Genomic DNA, 19161 nt, shown 5'->3' with positions numbered 1-19161 from the left:
CTAATAATGTTGAATATAGCCAAGGAGAGACCTGACTATACTTGTACTATTCTTCGCTAACGCCTCAGATACCTCTTCTTGCAGCGACTGTGTGGCGCCGCATTTGCAGACGGTTGGCTTAGCGCTTCCACATAAATGAGTATTCCGCGCTGGGCAGTGGCACAGGATGTGGGGATTGAACCCCGGGCGGAGCGGAGAGTAGTTAATCGATTTTCTAGTTGATACCGAAGAGAGCAGAGATAGGTATAAAGGGCTTGGACCTAGATAATTCTATGTCATTCCCGGTCTTCTGCTAAGGGTCTTAAATTGTCAGTCCGGTCGAAACCAGACCAGTCAGTGAAGAGCGCCGATGCAGCGGTCTACCTTGCCTGTCCAAAATCAGTGCAGACAAAGCAGATACGCTATTCAGAGACCTCTCGAAACGTCCTATTTGAAAGCGAAGGTTCTCAGAATGGCTCTTGGAGACTCTTAGGGCTAGCAGCCCCACCTCGCTCTAAACAGAGATATGGTGCAATACAACAGCACGCTTAATCTCAACCTCATCCGGCTAGCGGAGGCTACTTAGTTTGGCGAGAAATTACGATATAAATATTATACGTCCTAAGCATAAGGGAAATAAATATACTCTCCAAGCGTTTATGTTATGTATAATGTTGTTGAGACAGCCAACGGTCCCGGCATATGCAGAACTCAGGCGAGAGGAATCATCGAAATATCGTCCTCAGTAAAAAGAGAGTCTAGCAGAGGATAAACTGCTCCCTATCCATGAGCCTATATGGCTGTCGTTAGGAACTGTGCCGTAGAGGGAAGAATGGGTGGCCGGGGTAGAATTATATAGCCCTAAATTGAAAATTGATACGGCCAAGAAAGTTACTGGATGCGCGCACTAGATCAAGCTACCAGATTTTGTTTCAGAATTCTTCCGTGCTCCACAATAATTTGCAAATAATCCTTTTCACAAATAGTCGATGGAATGAGGAGAAATGGGGTACCTGAACTGATGCAATGACATCATTGCCATCGACATCATCGGTCTTCCCAATACATCTCATCAATAAAAGGCTGCCTTTTCCGCTTCACTACAACAATAAACAATCCATTTTCTTACTACCTAATATTTACTTAGTTCTCTCATCAGAAAGACATATAACTGCCAGCAATCCAACGCGAAATGCCTACTGAATCGCAGACAACAAACCGCCCCGCCGCAACCCAGGGCGGAAACGAAGGCCTGGGCCACGCCGATGTATGCCGTTCACTTCCACCCCTTTCAAAATAAGTGCATAATTAATGATTCTCTGTATTCGTGCGGATAGATGAATCGCCCTGCCGATACAATCTACGGCTTCCACAGCCTGAAGCAACAGAAGAACGCCGCTGAGGACAAGTACACCAGCCGCGCCATGGCCTCTGCGGAACAGGAGCCACTAGAGGGTGACAAGGAGGATACGAGCTTTATGAATCATAAGCCTGGCGGGGCGGGGACGCTGCCGGGCTGGGAGACTGCTAAGGAGATGATTACTGGGTAAGTCATAAATACTCTTCTCTGGTTGTTATATTAGCTCTGTTGGGGATTGATATGCTAACGGAGGTTGGACGGTGTAGAAAATCAGAGTAGGGAAGAAAGAAAAGTGACCCATGGGACCGAATCACGAGCTTGAATGTTTTAAATGTTTAATGAAATTTAATGAGACTGGTATTCAGAATTTGAGCATATACTATTCCACCTTGGCGCTCTTTCCACGCATCCGATCGCGTAGGGCAACGATCTTCCCACCCAGGCGGCCCTTGAATGTCTGCGCCCGAAGCGCGGCCGCTTCTTCGACAGTGACAAAGCGGCGCACGAGCAAATTGAAGATGCTGCCAAATGCAAGCGCAATCACCGTGCTCGTAAGGATGATGACGTTGTATGGCATACTGAAATCGGGTGTCGGGAGGGGGAGGAGAAGACTCGTTGTACGGATATAGATAGGCTTTGAGGCGGCGATCTTAATGACGGCCGGGGCGACATTGAAACCTCGGTTTGCGTCGGGCGGGTACTCAGTATAGCGCAGGATAGCCTTCTCGAAGTCGTAGGTGAGAGTCACGGTGGATGCGGGTGGAACGGACAGGGCGAGTTCTAGTTGTGTTCCGCGCTCGCGGTCAACGCCAGGGCGGTAAAAGGTCTCTTTAATAAACTCGGAGGTCGGGGCTTGTCGACGAACGCCATCGGGGCCGGTGATGGTTGATTGAAGTGTGTGGATATAAGGCCGTAAGAACCAGGGAAGAGATTCAAAGTAGATGAAATCGACGGCCTTCTCACTCGAAGGGTTATCGAAGATAATGCGCATTCCCCCTCGCTCCTGCCCGTGTCCGACAATTGTCCGCTCAGCATGGAGAACGGGCTCTTCAAGCGGGACACTACTAGTTATATCTGTGGCGGCTTGCTCTGAGACATCCAAGTCGAAAGACTCTGACGACGGCGGGGTATAGCAGCGAGTGAACTGATCAGAAAATTTCGCATCCACCGACTCTGGCGATAAACGCACTTCCTGTGTAGGCGGAATGCGGAGGCAAACAGTCTCCTCTTGCGTATCCATCAAGGGACATGAGCCACTAACAGTGCGTCCGAAGAGTTCCGATATGCTCCAGCTTTTCGCGGCTGTCGTCTCTAACGGATAGCATGTGTCCCTTGCATGGTAAGACTTGGAAGTATCACAGACAAGTTTGTCCACAGGAACTGGTCGGGGAATTGGATTGCCTATACTATTAGCTGGGTTTTCTGTAGAGCGAGCAGTGGGACTAACCTCTTGGACGTTTCGACCGCTCAATATCCATCACTATGTCTACCGTCTGGTCGATTTGCATCAGGCATTCTCCAAACGATGGACAGACGGGGCGCACATCGATCGCCATGCTTTGCCAAGCAGCATCAAACAGCTTATGTCCGTCAAGTAAGCTAGCCACCCCAGCCTTCCCTTTGCAAGGCAGTAGCTTTAGGAACGGCGTTAAGTTCTCCGTGCAGACAACCTCGCCAGGAAGGGTTCCGTGGAGTAGATGCAGGTTGTCCGAATCAACATGGTGACCAGTAGGCTCGAATGATGCAACAGGCCGCGTCGTTCTCGTTGAATCGATAAAGTTCAACGATGCACAGAAAAGCCCTGACAACGATTGTGTCAATGTAATCCACTTCGAGAAAGCTCTAGAGACAATGTCAGTACCAAACTGCCGTAAGGGAGGTTCAACCACATACACCTCATCATCAGCCGCCTCAATCCACGCCCATAGTTCGACGCCGGTGCCTCCTTCCTTTGCTCCGTCCCAAGGACGCGAGCCCCAGCTTTCAGAATCCCATCGCCCAGTCGTAAACCGGAGGTGGAGTTCACGGGTGTTCGCGTGCTGTAGAATTTGACCAAGCGCGCGAGGGAAGTATCGGAAATGCTGTTGCTCGAATGACGTCTGTGTCGCGTTGCTTCTGAAATTAAACGAGGCGAGTAAGGACGAGGGCGGAAGCGGTTGTAGGAGGAGGTTCTCATGATAGTTCGACGCCGCGGAGCCAACGGACAACGCGGCGATAGCGAGTGCAAGGATATAGAAGATAGTCATCACGTCATGCTTGTCGTATCAAGGCTTTTCGAAGCTCGATTGTCTTTCGGTCAGGGGCTAGAAGCCATGTAAAAGGTCGACTTCGGCTGCGTGAAGCGCGGGCCTTTGCCGAGGCGGTTAGGCGGAATTGATAGCACGTTGCGCTTGTTCCCGCAAGCCAGCAATCAATTTAGAGTCTGTCCAGAGGCAACCGTTAGGCAGGGTAGAGTTCTGAATATCGCACTGGCCGAGAGAGGACACCAGGCAGGGTCCTGAAGGTTCCCAGTAACGCGGAGCTAAGATAGATAGCCCCGCTAAGCCAGATTGGGCGTAGCGTCTATAGTCCAAGCACTGGATGATTTTGATTGCGCAGTCAGAACGAGACGTTTAAAACTTCTAGCCTAGATGTAGTAAAGTAATCTATTCCAGATCGCAGTTCAATGTTTGCCTCCTTTGGTATAACAAAAATCCCGGTGGCCTGGCCCTAGCCAATGCTCGATGTTTGGACGCGGACCCAAAACATAAACCTCCAAAGCCAGAACGATCCTAGGTCATTCAGATTACCCGAAAGTACTCATGCGCCATGAACTCAGACGACTAATCCGTCGCCTCGGTTCCACGTGCATTTCATGGCTAAACCACAAAGAGCCAGTGCTCCAGTCTCAATTGCTGCTCCAGACCTGGCCCGCGCCAGCACCCTGGGTTGTACATATACGGAAGTAGTCAAGATTGTATTGTGTCCCTGCAGAGAATCCCAGCGTAAGATACCAGGAAGTTGTCGCTTCCAATTCGTTTGTCACAAGCGCCAGTAATCAGATTAGCCAGCACTATCAACAACCTGGCCTTGGGCGTTGCAGGAGGCAGATCGAATGACGGGACGAATGGTCTTTGCGTCTTTGAGAAGAACGTACAGGCGGCGTGAAATCTCTTCCCCTTCCGGAGCGAAGACTAGAGGCCTTCCTCTGGGCGTATGAACTTGATGCAGCTAGTCCCGATCTTCCTGCGAGAAGTAGTGTCCTTATAATGGATCGAGACCTGGTTCTAACAGTGGAGCGGCGACTGTCTAGATATGCTCTGCTCCTCATTTGCTCCGAAGTCCGAGTGTTGTATGCTTCTAGGCCACCAGTCAACATTTTGTTCAGATCCAAGTGTGCTGCTGCTGCTTAAGTCTCTGACTAGAGCTGGGGGCGCCCTAGAGTTTAGTATATGCGTACTTGTCCTTAGGCGAAAGATAGGCCGGCTTTTGATGCTCTTCAGAACCGTCATGTGAGCCTGCAGGTATCTTGTTGACCGCTGGAACAGATTACTGTGGGATAAGTTAGGAGGAGTAACTAAACCTGTATCCGCGTAGCTGGCTTGATTAATCTGCGGACATATCGCTGAATGGGGATGCAGATATGTTACTGAATGTTTCTGGTTTAGAAAAGCAAACAGCTGCAAAATAACTTCACAGATTAGCCTTAGTCGTAGTCGAACAACAATATCTATACGGAAAACAGTAGTCGGCAGAAAAGAGGGAAGAAGGTCGTCTGGACAGTCGAGCGGGTGCTTACACGATTACCTAAAGGGCGTAAGCGCCATCCGCAATTAGCGCCAATCTCCAATTTCGCCGCCGTTTAAGTCAACCATCCAGCACCACCTACTATCTCACCCTTCAGTCTCGAGCTTGCCACGTCCTCGCTCCTTACAGCAAAATGGCGGCCGAACAGAGAAAGCTGCTCGAGCAGCTGATGGGAGGTAAATCCTCGATTCACCATTTACAACACCAAAACCCAGCTAACAAACTTCTTCATCGCAGCCGACCAGCTCATCGGAATCCCTGGCGCGCCCTCGCGCAACGCCCAGCTCTCCATCACCGACCCTAAAGTTTGCCGCTCGTACCTCGTCGGAACCTGTCCGCACGATCTTTTCACAAACACAAAGCAGGATCTCGGCCCCTGTCCGAAGGTGCACAGTGAAGGACTGAAGACTGAATACGAGACAGCTTCCGCGGCGGACAAGGCGAAATGGGGGTTCGAATATGACTATATGCGCGATATGCAGAAGTACATTGATGACTGTGACCGACGAATTGAGTCTGCCCAGCGACGGCTGGAGAAGACGCCGGATGAGATCCGGCAGACGAATAATCTGGTACGGGCCACGGAACGCACGCGTTGAACTGTGTTAGGGACTGAAATATGCTAATGCTTTAACTACAATAGCTCAAACAAATATCCGACCTTACGCAAACCATTAACACCGGCCTTCTCGAGGTCTCCGTCCTTGGCGAAACCGGCTCCGTCGCGCAAGCTCTCAATGAACTACACAAGATTCGCACTGCAAAGCATCAGAAGGAAACGTGTGAACGCGAACTCAAGAACCTGCAAGATACATCCGGCCCATCAGGCCACCAGAAACTCCAAGTATGCGACGTCTGCGGCGCGTACTTGAGTCGTCTTGACAACGACCGTCGCCTGGCGGATCACTTCTTCGGAAAAATGCACATGGGTTATTCTGATATGCGCAAGGGATGGAAGAAGCTACATGAGGAGCTTAAGGGTCGACCGCCGCCCGTGAGACACCATGATGAGGACGATGGTGGTGGTTGGGGCGGTCGGTCTGGTGGCGGAAGGGGCCCGAGGTATGGTGGTGGCGGGTATAAGAAGAGGGGTGGACGGTGGTGATGGTTTCGTATTAATGTCTCTATACTGTGGATCTTATGGTCACTTTACTCTGTATGTACTGATCTGAGTTTGCATAGCGCAGGCGTTCTGTTTCTATTATGCCTAGGATTTAGGGAACAAAATACGTGGTAATAGAACCTATGCGACATTTACTAGCTACTTACTGCATAAGACGCAATCTCCTTCAGTTCAGCATACTAGCTATCTTGCTATGTGGAAGATATGACTTGCAGGCGGTAACCAACCATGTATATGAAAGGCTTTCAACCTAAGTATCGAACAACATCCAAGAGCAAAAAAAAGTTCATAAACTATACCAGGTAGAAATAGATCCCAAATAATTAACAGAAACTCAACCTTAATCCATTTTCGGCCCTCAAAAAATCGATTTGAAGTGAAGCACTTGTATCCATCCTGTCCATGGATCCGTCCATTAAGTCATGAATTAAAAAACACGAAACACCGAGGCGCATGAATACTGCGAAGAACAGCCAGCGAATGAGAAAATAATAGAGAAACGAAAATAGTACGGGATATAGAACCTCAGCAGAAGAGGATATAACGAAACAGCGAACGTAATGTACAGCATATCCTTTCCCTGCAAATTTCGCTACTGCGCCGGTTGCTGCTGCTGTGGCGGCGGATGACCGTTCCCACTCCCAGTCCCACTCCCATTTGTTCTGGTCGTCGATTCTCCAAGTAATTCATCCATTAACGTAGTATAATCAGCAGCTGCCTGGGGACGCCGGACAAGAATGTCGCGAACGACGTTCAGCTGTGTCACAGTGATGGTTGGCGCCTTCTGGAGGAGCTCCTGGATGGCGGGGGTATTTGCATGGCCTCCTAAGACTTGGATGGCGGCCGCGAGACCGGTAGGCTCGGTTGGCAGCTGAGGTTGTGATGAGTTGTACTGCGGGGTTTTTGGAGGTGGTTGTTGATGCTGGATTTGCGGCTGTGGTTGTGGTTGGGAATATGGAGCCGGTGCTTGGGATGCACCGGGGAATGCGGGTGACGGTGTGGGAGGGTATTGCGATAAATGCCGAGCGCCGGGAGTTGCAAATGGTTGCTGGGGTGTGCCGGAGGTGACTGTTAACGGACTTGCTGAAGCCGCAGGTTCCATGCTTGCGTGCAGCGATGGGGGTTGCACGGATGGTGGGTTCGACTCGCCTGTCTTCACAGCGAATACGACAAGGAAAAGGCGTTCTGGGGTTGGATCCTCGAGTGCGTTGTTCTCTAACAGCTCGATAAACTCGGGCTTCTTCGTTGAACCGGCCTCGATGGGGATGAGGTAGGTATCCCTGACTGCTTCTAGAGGATGCTTGCCCATAACGCCGTATCGCTCACGGCCCTGGAAGTAGTCAAACAGTTTGTCAAAATTAGACTTATCCTTGGAGGATTCAGGGCTGCTTATGGCGATGACCGAGACATCTGTTGATTGACTGAACCGCAAGCCACATAGGTACTCTCCGGCAGATTGAATTTTGATTCTCCCATCGATCAGCAGTGTAGATGGTATAAGGTCGTTCCAAGGAATCCTTCCGCTCAAATCTGCTCCCGCGACATGTTTCGCAAACGACGAGAACTCTGCGACGGGGTTCATGACGACTCGGCCGTGCCAGACAGCTCCCTCATCGTGGTGGTCCTTCGGTGAATATGGTGGAGACTCGGGTTCGTCGTCGTCTTTCAATAACTGATCAATCTCTGCATCGGCCTGGACGTTGCCAGTGGGTATTGGCTGGCTAATGTGTGTGGCCACCTCCGGGAAGACTTGGTCCTGACCGGCGCCAGGAGAATGGCTTCGGCTCGGGAAATGTTCGTCATGAGGCGTGGGTTCAGCTGGCGTAGCGTCTGTCTTGATCTTATGGCCGTCAGTCTCTGGCTGCTTAGCACTTGGACTAGTTGGACTCTGTGCCGCGGGACTCCCATCCGTCTCGGTAACGCGACGAGGAATGTTTGAGAAGACAGGCTCAGTAGAAACATTAGTCTGATCATCCTCAACGAGTTCTTCTCCCTTATGGGTTCGCCTAATCCGGGGCCCTTGTTCCTGAATGATCATGTGCTGTCTTTCAGCCTCTCGCTTGATCTCAGCATCTTTCTGTTGTAGTTCCTCGCTTGCCATCTCTTGGGAGCTCATTCTAGAGAGGGCATCAGGAGTTAAACTACCTACGAGCAGACGATCCCGTAGAGAAGGGTTCTTCTTTACGTTGAACAAAATCGCCCGCAGTTGTATCTTATAAGCTTCTGAGGTAGCCTCTCCACCTCCCCCCATTAGATTCTGATACAAAGCCTCCTCGACTGAGATGCCAAGCTGCTGACCAACATCCTCCCCCGTCTTGCCTTGAGGCATTTTGAAAGACCCTCCCGCCAGCGCACTGGAGATCTGGTCAACAAACACCTTCGTCAGCGCGCTAGCAGCATTCCTCCTAGCCGGATTGGTGATATCTTCAAGAGTCTTCAGTCGTTCGGCCTTCGTAGTGTCCGCGGCTGGCGGTTGATTAGTATCCTGGCCAACTGGCTCTTTATCCTCTGGCGACTGGTTGAGGTGAGGTGTCGGGCTTGCAGCAGACGGCGAAATCTTCGCCTGTTTTGGCTTCGGGCCCTTGATGTGAGTTAGAAATGTCAGTCTAGCGTTGATGGGAAATGTAACTACTTACCGACTCCGGCGTCGATACCTCCTGTTCACTCAGCTTTCGCTTCTGCGAACTGGATGGTGGCTTCTCAGGCAAATGACTACTTTTCTCGGGAGCTGGGGTAGCGATCACAGGCGCTGGTGGTTCAGCGGCAGGAGTACCTGACGCTCGGGGTGCCGGTGTACGAGAAGGTGTGCTCTTCTCAAGCTTCGGCTCCTTCGGCTCGCTTGGTCTGCCTCTCTTGCCTCCTCTCCTCCCCTTCTTGCGTCGTGCCTGTTTCAACTCCTCGGCTTCTTTTCGTCTTCGTTCCGCCACCTCTAACCATGGCTTCTCGCCTCTTGCTATCTTCGCCATGAGCACCGGATGGTCTTCGGGCTTGCACTGCTCGCAGAAGTACTGGTCGGGCACTTCGCCCTTCGCGAATGTCAAACCCATGCAGTCATTGTGTTGCCATGCTGAACACTGATCGCAGCAAATCATATCTCGCTCGATGTCTTCCTCTTCCTCATATTCGCCGCAGATACACCGGATAATCTCTTCCTCCTCGCTAGGCGCGGGCGTAGGCTCTGCGGAGGGCTTCGGGGGTTTATCTTTGGGCTGCGCTTTAGCTTTCGTTTTCTTTGTCGGCGTTTCGTTGACCATGTCGAGATTCTTGTGCTGGCCTTTGGTCGAGCGACCGGAGCGACGCGGTTCATCTGGCGCTGGAGTTAGCTCACTAATCCACGTGAGGGGTATAACTGGAGTTCCAGTCGCCTAAACAAGGACAATGTGTTTGGCGCAAGACATCCAGCGCATAGTACTGAGCTTACCAGCCATGGCGATCGATTGTAGCGATTGTAGTGTTCAAATTTCTACGGCGCGGTTGTAGGTAACAGGTGTGCCTCTGGAGACAGTTGCGCGCGCGCCACCCAGGTCTGTTCTACGACACAAGGCAATGAAGCTCTTAGATCTGGCGATGTGAGACACAACTATAGCACATACTCAATATCAACACTAGTGCGCGAGGTAGCTTCCTTATTGCTGGAGCAGTGATGCGTGAAGAAGTGTTGAGGAGAATAGACACGCGAGGATTAACATGCGTGATTAGGTAGTCAGTCACATGATAAATCACGTGCCAATGTTATCTACTGAATTACATAATCTTATGAACCACACCACCTAGCACCACTGGTACTTTTAAAATGACAACGTACTTTGGGTCTGGAAATATTAAGAGATACAGCGCTTCTCAGCCTGTTGTTACTCGCTAACCAATTTATGCATTTTTGGATGTTAATGGAGTTCTTCAAAGTTTCGAAAAGTTGGCGGCGGGATCGGGTGCACATTAAGCACGAGCTCAGCATCACAAATCAAGTTCATATATACTACAGCTTATGAGTATTTGTGCAATGATTAGTAAACCGCAGTTAGAAGAAATTGTACAGGGGTTATAAAAGGTATCACACACTAAAATGCCACCGTCAACGTAGTTGGATGAAGGAAGCGGAGCAAGACATGAGACGCAACTAATCCATAATCATTTCTCTTCAGGTAATTCATCAACAGCCTTCTGGAATTCAACCAGTTCCTCTCTCGGTATAGGGTATGTGTGCTGCTCTGCGGGATACGCTCGGCTCTTAACCTCCTTACGATACTGTTGGATGCCTTGGAGTGCCTCGTTCCAGACGTTGGAATATTGCTTGACAAATTTGGGTAAGAAGCGACCAGGCGGGAAGTTCCCGGTCATGTCAATCTGGACGAGCACTTGTCCAGAGCAACCGTTCCCGGCGCCAATACCAATGGTAGGAACACTGAGCTTTCGTGTGACAATACTTGCGATCTCTGGCGGCACGGCCTCGATAACCATCATGAACGCACCTGCTTCTTGCACTGCAAGTGCGTCCTTCAACAGTTTCAGTGCGCCTGTCGTTGACTTCCCTTGAACTCGAAACCCTCCAAGCGCGTTTTGACGCTGAGGTGTGAGACCGATATGTCCCACAACGGGAATACCAGCAGTTGTGATGCGCTTGATGGCTGGAGCCATTTCCTCTCCACCTTCAAGCTTAACCCCCTGCACCCGACCCTCTTTCACGATTCGAATAGCCGACTGAAGAGCTTGTTCTGGCGACACCTCGTACGAACCCATAGGTAAATCTGAAACCTGCAAAACGATTGTTAGGGTTGTGGGCACAAACGAAGTCTTCATCAGGCTTGACAAACCGTAAACGCGCTCTGAGTAGCTCGGGCAACACTGCGACAGTGCACTAACATATCATCTAGAGTAACTTCGCTCGTATCCTGCATGCCCAGAGCGACCATTGCCAAGCTATCACCCACAAGAATCATCTCCATTCCGGCTGCGTCGGCGACATGCGCGCTCGGAAAATCGTGCGCAGTCAACATTGTGATAGGCTCGCCCTTCTTGTATAGATTTCGTAAGGTCTGCATGGTAACTTTCTTTCTGGGATTGGCTTGGGCTGCTCCCAACGGCGAGTGGGAGCTATGGCGGATGGCGCATGGTGAGGGCAAACGAGTGGCGATGTTGGTGCTGTGCAGGACAGGGAGTATAGAAGAGGTATGAAGAGCCGGATTAGCAAAGCGGTGCGGGTATATGGCCCGCTTTGTTGCTATTCTTAAGAAAGTCATCTTTTGGCAAGATTAGGCTAGGGGTTGTTAGATAACGCAAATGAAGCAGCCGGACCAGCCGAGGCGCTCCAGCTTTGGAAATGGCGTCACAGGCGAGGTATAAGTGTGGATATACGTAGGAGAGACTATACACAACAAGTATGTAGTACAACTGAAAATGAGTCAAGCGGAACAAAATCTGACTCCATGTCAACAAGCATTGGCGACTATATAATGGGCCCGCGTGCTGGTAATTGCAGCGTAGACAAGAGCATCTGAAGAAATTCGAGTGGGGGTCCTTGCTCTGGTGGTCATTCTGCCTCCTCTTCTCCGCGTAAGCTTAATCATTGGCTGACTCTACCCACCGCTCTCGTTTGCTGTCCCGCCGGACCCCCACTTGTTCCGGCCCGAGAATCTAGGCCGAGGCTCTTCCTTCTCCGCCTTTTATTGATATGTCTGTCTGCGATTGACAGTTCATTTTAGTAACTACTAACCCGATTCTTGAACACAGGCCAGTCGCAAATTAAATAGAGTAATCTTAGATTCCCCTCAACCGCTATTTGGTTGTAGTCCAACAAGCTTACTCCTAAGCACATGCTGCACAACCCCTCGCCCAGTCACTCGACCTGATCTCCCCGCGCTATAGATAAGAGGGAATAAACAAGGCAAGTTAAATACTATACCGAGAAAAAAAAATAGTCACTTGAAGAAATGAATCGGAGGCCTCTTATATGAGACCCCAGAAGCGAAATAAAGGCGTCCCCCCTAAAGACAATAAAATACAACACCCGCCCGTACCGATCCAAGTAGTCGGCTTGATGCAACCCCGAGTAAAACATCCGCCCATGACCGAGAATGATAAGAGAATAATAGGAAATGATTGAGTTAACGTGTATGAGGACTGAAATTGTCCAATGTAGGATGGCAATGCAAGAGGTGTTAAGAAGTAAGCGAGGTAAAGTCAGTTGGATTAAGGGCTGCTGGACCGATGCAGAGCATCCCTCAAATGTAGGAAGTTCTGTGTCACCTCCCAATTCTCAGCCATTGCCCAACAGGTTCAGAATCGCAGCTTGAATGGGCTATGCCATATTCCAGTTGCAAAACCATGGGAGTTTTGAGCAGATGAGTCCGACAAACGGAAATATAAAGCAAGAACAAAAATCCAAGAACACCTTGCTATGACACTGTTCCGTAGAACATGGAATATGGTAGAAATCGACCGCAATAGACGTGGAGGTAAATCAAAGAAGAAAACACCGACGAGAGCAAAAGCATATCAGCGAACGCAGGCCATCAAATGCAAAATCTATCAAAGCTCACGCTGCTCGCATCGACCATGCCGCTGGTGGGCTGTAAACACGCAGAATCATGGCTAATCTTGACGGGACCAGAAGCAAAGGGCAGGTCGTGATTGAGGCTGGCGTCGAGATGCACTGTATGCATGGTAGCCATCATGCGATTCGAAGAGCCGGGTATACTAGACATAATCGTATTCATCCTTGAGCGGTCGTTCCAGCTGGAACAGTAATGAGTCTAGCTCGGCCCAGTTGGCACTGTTCGCAGCAAATTTGCGGTGCTTTCTTGTCATTATATGCTGTATCCTACTCAGCTCCTTGCCTGCTTAGTCTAGAGACGGCAAACGTACCTCATCGAAGTCGTCGAACTTATCCCTACAGTTCTCACAGTATCCTGGCTTCGGATCTCTCCGTCTTTCTTTCTTTCTTTGCTCTCCACTCTTACGGAGAATCGTCCTGGATTTTGTCGAGTCTGTTGCTTCTGATTGTGTGGTCTCCTCTTCAATGTTGCCGAGCTTGTCAGGCCGACTTGATTTGCAACTGTTGGTCTTCTCTGTTTTCTCGGCCGTAGCCGTATCCAGAGCCCGGTAGGGTTGTGCGACGTTAGTCGAGTAACCCACGTGACTCTTCTCAAGCACTTTGCGTTTCAACTCATGGACTTCTTTGCTTAGACCGGCCTTTGCGCCAGGCGCAGCAGCCGTCGAGGAGACCATTTGAGAACGAATGGCAGAGGTGATGTTTGAAGGTTGTACCCCTGAGGCGGCTGGTTCCCGGCCATGATAGAACGGGCCTTTGCGGTTAAGCTGTGGTGGAACAAAGCTCTCTGAGCTCTTTTTAGGAGACAAGGGAAGCCCTTGGGGAGCATCCGGAGTCTCTTGCCTGGTGCATTGCGGGGCGAGCTCATCTCCCTCGGCAGGACTCGTTTCTTTTTTGAGCGGCAAGTTTTCCTCGTTTCGAGGTTCCACCGCAGTGTGTTTAAGTTGAGGCACTGCGGGTTTGATGAATTCTTTCTTCTCTTTCTCCTGACGAGCCCGTTGTCTTTCAATCTCTCGTTTAGAGGGCACATCCTCGATAAACGGGCACTTGCCGAGTGGAGCACTCCTGAACTGCGGCCACACGCCGTCCTGACGTCTTGCAACTTTAGGATATTCTCGAACCATGACGGGTCGTGTCTTTTCATCCATGTCATGCACGTATATAAAAGGGCCCTTGAATGGTACTAGCTCTTTGAGCACGGATAGATGACTTCGGTCAGAGGGGCCGTTCAGCTCGTTCTGAAGAACTTGTGAAAGATCGTCTTTTCCTCTGGACTTCGTCTGAGACCCCGCGGTATTATTCCGTGTGGAATGACCGTTCCCATTAGTAAGATCTATGTCGTTGATCGTGGCAATCATGCGCTGTAGCTTCTCTACAGCCCAGATCTTCATACCCATTTCTCGGGCTCGATGCAGGACATCTTGGCTTTGTTCACGCTTAGGACAAACGGCTAAGTGTAAATGCATTTCCAATTCAGCAGGATTGACTGTTTGCAGCATAGCACCATCCGCAGCAGACTCATTTGGTGTATCCTGGGTGCGCCCCGTCTGTGCTCGCCTGTCTATCTCGGGGGGGATGGGTCGGGTTGTAACAACATGGGTTACTAGACGAGAGAAGAACTTCTCTTCACGCTATACGTATGATCAGTACAGAGTCAAATACAAAGTCCAGAAAATCTAGGGGATTCGGCCAAGACCAGAGCAAGGAGTGACGAGATAAGGAAATTTTGACTTACCGCTCCCAAAGCAATGACCTGTCGTGAGCATTTGCTGCGAACATCAATTGGAACGGCGTCAAAGTAGAACACAAAGTGGGGAAAGGCCTTCCGATAGTGCCTCTGCCACTGCCTGATCGAAATATTTTCTGCGGGCGGCTTCTCCTGCTTTGTGGCCTTTTGAGGCTGCCGTTCCTTGTCCCTAGCAGCCACCAGCTTCTTCTCAAATGCACTCGGCTGAGCATTGTTCGTCTTGCGGGTAAACAATTTTGGATCCGTGCCTTGGAGGGCGGCGAACTTGGTCTGGCTCATAGGCTGGTTCTCCGCGCCGGTCCCATCCACAACCTGTTTCTTCGGAGGAGGCTGGCCGTAAGGGATGTCAATCTGTGCACTGGTCGTCCGGGGACGTTTGGCAGGCACGAGGCCTACTCTGTGAGGGGAATTGGTGGCATTCGGCACGTTTGCAAGCGGACGGCGGGTCGACATGTTCACGGAGGTTTCGCGCGATGGGGGTATGAATACTGCTGCCATAAGGTAACAATACACACACCTTAGGGAGAAAGGAGCTGAGCGCGAGCTCGTCAACGAGGGGACACCGAGCACGCGACTAGGCGACACGTCTCGAAGAGCTGGGAAACTGTCGCTCAGAGAAGGGCCATTGTAGACGCTGAGAGAAAAGCTTGACTTAGAGAACGTCGGTGGAGGAGGCAGAGCCTCAAGAAGTAGGCAAGCAACGAACTGCCAGAACAGGTGCAGGAGGCGAGAGGTGGATTGACAGAGTGATGATGAATGACTGCAGTGCAAGATTGAGGAGGCCGGGCGGAAGTGCACCAAAGGCTAAGCGTGTCAGGCAAAGGCTGGTGGAGCCCGTTCGTTTGTTTTGCTGCGGGATGTGCACCAGACAACCACCGCGTCCATTCTTTCAACACGCGATTCTTCTCGCCAGCCTTGCTGGATTTTTGCAAGGGTGGGTGGTCCGATGCTGCTGCTTAGTCGCGTTTTCTGCGCCAGTTTGAAAATCTACGAGGGAGCAACCTATCTCCTGTGTACCGACTTGAGGCAATATTACTAGCTCAACCCAAAAAAAGATCAACATCCAACGCTCGTCGTCCTATAGTACAATTATACAATGGGTATCTATCTAATGCTTCCCTGTCATTTTTAGTCTAATCGCGGAGTGCCTCAATGTCGTCCACCTGGGAGTTGCACCATGTTAGCACCTTCAAAGCGATTTAAGTACACGGTCGCCATCAGAGGACTTACCTCTTTCACTGCTTCCGTAGTTAATACAATAGGATTGTCATCGCCGACACAAACGCTATCCTCAATGCGAATGCCGATGCCTCGGAATCTGGCCGGCCATCGGTCATCGTCCGGAACATAGATGCCCCTGGTATTGGTAAGCATGGATCGAGGGTACAGTACGGATACTCACGGCTCAATGGTGATACATTGACCGGCCTTAAGGTCATAGCCCCTAGAATACCCGGCACAGTCGTGGACATCTAATCCGATGTAGTGTCCCAAGTGGTGTGGAAAAAGAGTCCTCAATGCCTGGTTGCGGTCAGTGCCGACGGTCCAGCCACATTACATACGGTTGACATACATCTCCGGAGAGATCAAAGCCCAACTGTGACAATTGATCTTTCAGCCCATTTTCAGCGATACCATGTAAGCGGTCAAGCGAGAGGCCAGCACTCTCCCTGCAAAGGGAGATGCAGCTGCGATGCACGTTCAACACCGCATTATAGAGGTCGCGCTGCGGATCCGAGAACTTGCCGTTTACTGGCCACGTCCGGGTAATGTCTGAAATATAAGTGCCCATTTCCTGCAGCAATTAGCAAAATCCAAGTTTTGAACCCAAGGATACATACACCGCCACCGTCAACAAGGACCATATCTCCGTCCCTTTGATGAGTCAGTAGGCACCCTAACAACCACGCTCATTACTCTTACTTGAAAATGTCATCATTCTTCGTATAGTGAATACTCAGAGCATTCTATCTTTGTTAGTATATCATCTTCCCTCTTCGGGGAATCGGGGAATAAACCTACCGAGCCACCGGCAACAACGGGAACAAAAGCACTGCCATCACAGCCATTGAGCTTGAAGTTATATTCCAGGAATGATGATAGATCCTTTTCTCCTGTGAACGAGTGCCTCATGGCCTCGGTGAATGCCCGTCCAGATGCCTGGCCGACTCGCCGCAGCTGTACAACCTCCTCTTCACTTTTGAACGCTCTCATTTCATTGAGGATGGGGCGCAGCGGCTTAACCTTGCCGTAATCAACCAGCTTCTTGAGCTTCTCCGATGTGCCGGTAGGGCCGTATAGAAAGCGGTGCAATGACGATCGTCCGGGATTGAAGGCTGGGATATCCGTGTAGATTTCCGTCGCGTCGGCGAGAACTTTGGGGAGGATATCGCTGATACGTTCAATATCGCCCGACTACAAATCACAGTTAGTATCAAGGCTGTAACTTTGTGATAGATGGTCTGCCTCACCTCATCGGCATTGAAGACATCCATTGCGGCCTGTATTCCCGAGCGGGCTCCATCCCATAATTCAGCCTTTGCATCCTTCTCCCTACAATAGAGGTGGAAGAGATGGTTGTCACCCGAGCCATCATTTACTGTATCCTATCAGCTATTTGTCGCCACGCGGCCTCTCTAGAGTACATACTAATAATGGCCAGTGCATCCGGCTCGTTGAAACCTGAGCCATTAGCCAAACATCCCGCTTATGTTCGCAGCAATGCTAACCAGTGAGGTAGAAGAAGTTGGAGTCCTGGCGAAATACGTTGAAGATTCCCGGAGCTCGATAGGTCACCTCTGCGGCCGCCAGGACAGCGATGGCATGTTTAGGGAGTTTGTTTGCGAGTCGTGAACGGCGATGGGCATACTCGAGCGCGGTGATTCCTGGCGTTACTACTCAATCTCAATTATCATCCCAGATGCAAGAGAGCCCAAGAGGGATTAAAGCACATACACTCTCCAGGGTCCAGCAAATGCGGGTGTGTCTCGTGCAGCGGTTGTCCGAACTTAAGCTCTGCGGCCGAAATGGAAGCGTATCCGCGGCGTACAAATTGAGTTTGAACCCTCGGTTGACTCAACCTTGAGAGCGCTCTCAGCGAAAAAGTGTGACGAAGATAGCGAGGCCATTGGCGCACAAGCGATCTGCATGCCACCATGGTGGTCGTTTTAGTACGCTTCGGATTGTTGTTATCGGACAAGATGTCAGAATTGGTTATCGCAGCCTGCGGCAGCCGTCTCTGGCTGACCGCCTTCGAAAGCTTGTGCCTCAGCAGGTCTCAGTATTGATGACCGTCGGCGCCGTTAACCAATAATCGGCACCTTGTTGCAATCATCTCTCTCCCCCAAAGTCACAAAACCCAATCATGATCTACCAATGCACCTGGACAAGCCTCTCGGATGGACTTTCTCCCGTTTCAATAGTTGAGCTCGTCGCTTCCAGAGACCTATAGGATCTTTCCCTCAGGTCCGAAGATGTTAGATTGGTAACTGCATACAGTAGCCTCTAAAATGAGGTTACCCGCCAGCAGAATATAACGCACGCCATATCAATGGAATTAGTGACTCATTGGAATCCTTCCTTCATCCTCAAGGTTGAATCCCGGTTATATAAGTAACTCCCTCTATTCCCAAGGCTGCCAGTCAGAAACCTAAAGGATCATAATTCTTCTCAAACGATGGGCAGGACATTGGTCTATTCCAAGCGGGACTCGAACACGGTCAACCGCTACAAGCACAGAGGTGAAATCAGCATATCCAGATATAACCAGTTCGATCTCTAAGAGTTCTTAGCAACCTATGATCTCGGCGCAATCCACTCCATCATAAACTCCAGCCAGGTCCTCCATGTCTCCTTTAATCCTGGGCCTTCTGACCCGTTTCCCGCCATTTTACCCATGATAGGGCAGATGGCATCATTCGACTATCCTTCCGCTAGTATCGACGAGCCTCTGGACTGCTATCTTCATGGCTATGTCAGCTCACGCATTATGAACCTGGCACGCGCCTCCGAGGGTGAAGGGCTGCCCATTTGTGTCGCTGCAAGCAAAGTGGACGGATTAGTCTTGTCGCTCACTCCGAACTCCCACAGCTACAACTACCGATCTGCCATCCTCCACGGCTACGCAAAGCTTGTGACGGATGAAGCTGAAAAACTGTGGGCAATGGAACTCATAACCAACTCTGTGCTTCCGGACCGTTGGAAGCACTCTCGTATCCCACCCGACAAGGCTGAAATGTCCTCGACTGTAATATTGAAGGTCCGAGTCGTGGATGGCAGTGGCAAGGTCCGTGATGGTGGTGTTTCCGATGAGAGGAAGGATACAGACAACGCAGAAGTCACTGAGCGTGTCTGGACAGGCGTAGTTCCCGTTTACGAAACATTTGGTGAACCGATACCCAGTGATTCTAATAAGGTGGAAGAGGTTCCGGAATACGTCACCTCGTATGTTGTCAAAATGAACGAGAAGAACCGTGATTATGCGACATCTGCGGTGGGCATTACTCTTCCGAAGGAGGAACAGCATTAAGAAATAAACGTAGGGAATTTTCGTATCTTCACAAAACTTTTAAGTACGCTCTAATGTCAAGGCTTTCTGGAGCTAGGGCCTTTCTTGGTTT

General features: G+C 50.5%; 8 protein-coding genes across 8 annotated transcripts; 3 read left to right on the top strand and 5 right to left on the bottom strand.

The window, feature by feature from the left end:
• Positions 1–1074: 1074 nt before the first annotated feature.
• On the top strand, positions 1075–1668 carry BDW70DRAFT_84854 (uncharacterized protein). The gene is made up of 3 exons (XM_073745022.1): positions 1075–1246; positions 1317–1525; positions 1606–1668. Exons 1-3 carry the CDS (start codon positions 1172–1174, stop codon positions 1616–1618), a joined length of 297 nt encoding a protein of 98 aa, XP_073594140.1. The 5' UTR covers positions 1075–1171; the 3' UTR covers positions 1619–1668.
• On the bottom strand, positions 1075–3808 carry gpi16 (GPI-anchor transamidase subunit GPI16). Its single transcript, XM_073737535.1, has 5 exons — positions 3233–3808; positions 2787–3181; positions 1606–2740; positions 1317–1525; positions 1075–1246 (listed from the first exon to the last, which is right to left on the bottom strand). Exons 1-3 carry the CDS (start codon positions 3583–3585, stop codon positions 1719–1721), a joined length of 1770 nt encoding a protein of 589 aa, XP_073594139.1. The 5' UTR covers positions 3586–3808; the 3' UTR covers positions 1075–1246; positions 1317–1525; positions 1606–1718.
• Positions 3809–5216: 1408 nt separating this feature from the next.
• BDW70DRAFT_140083 (LUC7 domain-containing protein) lies at positions 5217–6409 on the top strand. The gene is made up of 3 exons (XM_073737534.1): positions 5217–5301; positions 5363–5697; positions 5769–6409. The coding sequence occupies exons 1-3, from the start codon at positions 5259–5261 to the stop codon at positions 6228–6230; spliced, it is 840 nt and encodes a 279-aa protein (XP_073594138.1). The 5' UTR covers positions 5217–5258; the 3' UTR covers positions 6231–6409.
• A 48-nt stretch (positions 6410–6457) lies between these two features.
• Positions 6458–9896, bottom strand: BDW70DRAFT_84839 (putative PHD finger domain protein). The gene is made up of 3 exons (XM_073745021.1): positions 9670–9896; positions 8885–9555; positions 6458–8829 (listed from the first exon to the last, which is right to left on the bottom strand). The coding sequence occupies exons 1-3, from the start codon at positions 9674–9676 to the stop codon at positions 6841–6843; spliced, it is 2667 nt and encodes an 888-aa protein (XP_073594137.1). The 5' UTR covers positions 9677–9896; the 3' UTR covers positions 6458–6840.
• A 135-nt stretch (positions 9897–10031) lies between these two features.
• Positions 10032–11693, bottom strand: BDW70DRAFT_140080 (3-methyl-2-oxobutanoate hydroxymethyltransferase ECM31). The gene is made up of 3 exons (XM_073737533.1): positions 11060–11693; positions 10308–11000; positions 10032–10224 (listed from the first exon to the last, which is right to left on the bottom strand). The coding sequence occupies exons 1-2, from the start codon at positions 11483–11485 to the stop codon at positions 10377–10379; spliced, it is 1050 nt and encodes a 349-aa protein (XP_073594136.1). The 5' UTR covers positions 11486–11693; the 3' UTR covers positions 10032–10224; positions 10308–10376.
• A 1269-nt stretch (positions 11694–12962) lies between these two features.
• Positions 12963–15132, bottom strand: BDW70DRAFT_84822 (protein serine/threonine kinase activating protein nimO). Its single transcript, XM_073745020.1, has 2 exons — positions 14531–15132; positions 12963–14426 (listed from the first exon to the last, which is right to left on the bottom strand). Exons 1-2 carry the CDS (start codon positions 15038–15040, stop codon positions 13086–13088), a joined length of 1851 nt encoding a protein of 616 aa, XP_073594135.1. The 5' UTR covers positions 15041–15132; the 3' UTR covers positions 12963–13085.
• Positions 15133–15565: 433 nt separating this feature from the next.
• On the bottom strand, positions 15566–17711 carry BDW70DRAFT_140073 (aminopeptidase P family protein). The gene is made up of 11 exons (XM_073737532.1): positions 17498–17711; positions 17272–17436; positions 17192–17224; positions 17014–17141; positions 16565–16957; positions 16466–16509; positions 16384–16417; positions 16116–16337; positions 15945–16063; positions 15773–15899; positions 15566–15705 (listed from the first exon to the last, which is right to left on the bottom strand). Exons 1-11 carry the CDS (start codon positions 17697–17699, stop codon positions 15676–15678), a joined length of 1497 nt encoding a protein of 498 aa, XP_073594134.1. The 5' UTR covers positions 17700–17711; the 3' UTR covers positions 15566–15675.
• A 199-nt stretch (positions 17712–17910) lies between these two features.
• BDW70DRAFT_140070 (pyridoxamine 5'-phosphate oxidase family protein) lies at positions 17911–19147 on the top strand. The gene is made up of 2 exons (XM_073737531.1): positions 17911–18282; positions 18334–19147. Exons 1-2 carry the CDS (start codon positions 18219–18221, stop codon positions 19068–19070), a joined length of 801 nt encoding a protein of 266 aa, XP_073594133.1. The 5' UTR covers positions 17911–18218; the 3' UTR covers positions 19071–19147.
• Positions 19148–19161: the final 14 nt, after the last annotated feature.

Source organism: Aspergillus foveolatus (assembly GCF_047715535.1).
Source record: "Aspergillus foveolatus strain CBS 279.81 unplaced genomic scaffold BDW70scaffold_40, whole genome shotgun sequence".
NCBI lineage: Eukaryota > Fungi > Ascomycota > Eurotiomycetes > Eurotiales > Aspergillaceae > Aspergillus > Aspergillus foveolatus.
The sequence above is the reverse complement of the archived record's forward strand: the minus strand, read 5'-3'. Positions and strand labels throughout refer to the sequence as shown.

Bases quoted from the DNA above. Each gene is read 5' to 3' on its own strand.
- BDW70DRAFT_140083 (XM_073737534.1), top strand. From the start codon at position 5,259: ATGGCGGCCGAACAGAGAAAGCTGCTCGAGCAGCTGATGGGAG. The intron at 5,302-5,362 runs GTAAATCCTCGA...TCTTCATCGCAG, and splicing joins GCTCGAGCAGCTGATGGGAG to CCGACCAGCTCATCGGAATC. The intron at 5,698-5,768 runs GTACGGGCCACG...TAACTACAATAG, and splicing joins TCCGGCAGACGAATAATCTG to CTCAAACAAATATCCGACCT.
- BDW70DRAFT_84854 (XM_073745022.1), top strand. From the start codon at position 1,172: ATGCCTACTGAATCGCAGACAACAAACCGCCCCGCCGCAACCCAGGGC. The intron at 1,247-1,316 runs GTATGCCGTTCA...TCGTGCGGATAG, and splicing joins AAGGCCTGGGCCACGCCGAT to ATGAATCGCCCTGCCGATAC.
- BDW70DRAFT_140070 (XM_073737531.1), top strand. From the start codon at position 18,219: ATGGGCAGGACATTGGTCTATTCCAAGCGGGACTCGAACACGGTCAAC. The intron at 18,283-18,333 runs GTGAAATCAGCA...AAGAGTTCTTAG, and splicing joins CAACCGCTACAAGCACAGAG to CAACCTATGATCTCGGCGCA.
- BDW70DRAFT_140080 (XM_073737533.1), bottom strand. From the start codon at position 11,485: ATGACTTTCTTAAGAATAGCAACAAAGCGGGCCATATACCCGCACCGC. The intron at 11,001-11,059 runs GTTTGTCAAGCC...ATCGTTTTGCAG, and splicing joins CTACTCAGAGCGCGTTTACG to GTTTCAGATTTACCTATGGG.
- BDW70DRAFT_84839 (XM_073745021.1), bottom strand. The intron at 8,830-8,884 runs GTAAGTAGTTAC...ACTCACATCAAG, and splicing joins AGGTATCGACGCCGGAGTCG to GGCCCGAAGCCAAAACAGGC.
- BDW70DRAFT_84822 (XM_073745020.1), bottom strand. From the start codon at position 15,040: ATGGCAGCAGTATTCATACCCCCATCGCGCGAAACCTCCGTGAACATG. The intron at 14,427-14,530 runs GTAAGTCAAAAT...TCATACGTATAG, and splicing joins AGGTCATTGCTTTGGGAGCG to CGTGAAGAGAAGTTCTTCTC.
- gpi16 (XM_073737535.1), bottom strand. From the start codon at position 3,585: ATGACTATCTTCTATATCCTTGCACTCGCTATCGCCGCGTTGTCCGTT. The intron at 3,182-3,232 runs GTATGTGGTTGA...CATTGTCTCTAG, and splicing joins GAGGCGGCTGATGATGAGGT to AGCTTTCTCGAAGTGGATTA. The intron at 2,741-2,786 runs GTTAGTCCCACT...CTAATAGTATAG, and splicing joins GCGGTCGAAACGTCCAAGAG to GCAATCCAATTCCCCGACCA.
- BDW70DRAFT_140073 (XM_073737532.1), bottom strand. From the start codon at position 17,699: ATGGTGGCATGCAGATCGCTTGTGCGCCAATGGCCTCGCTATCTTCGT. The intron at 17,142-17,191 runs GTATGTACTCTA...GATAGGATACAG, and splicing joins GGATGCACTGGCCATTATTA to TAAATGATGGCTCGGGTGAC. The intron at 15,900-15,944 runs GTGAGTATCCGT...TACCAATACCAG, and splicing joins CAATGTATCACCATTGAGCC to GGGCATCTATGTTCCGGACG.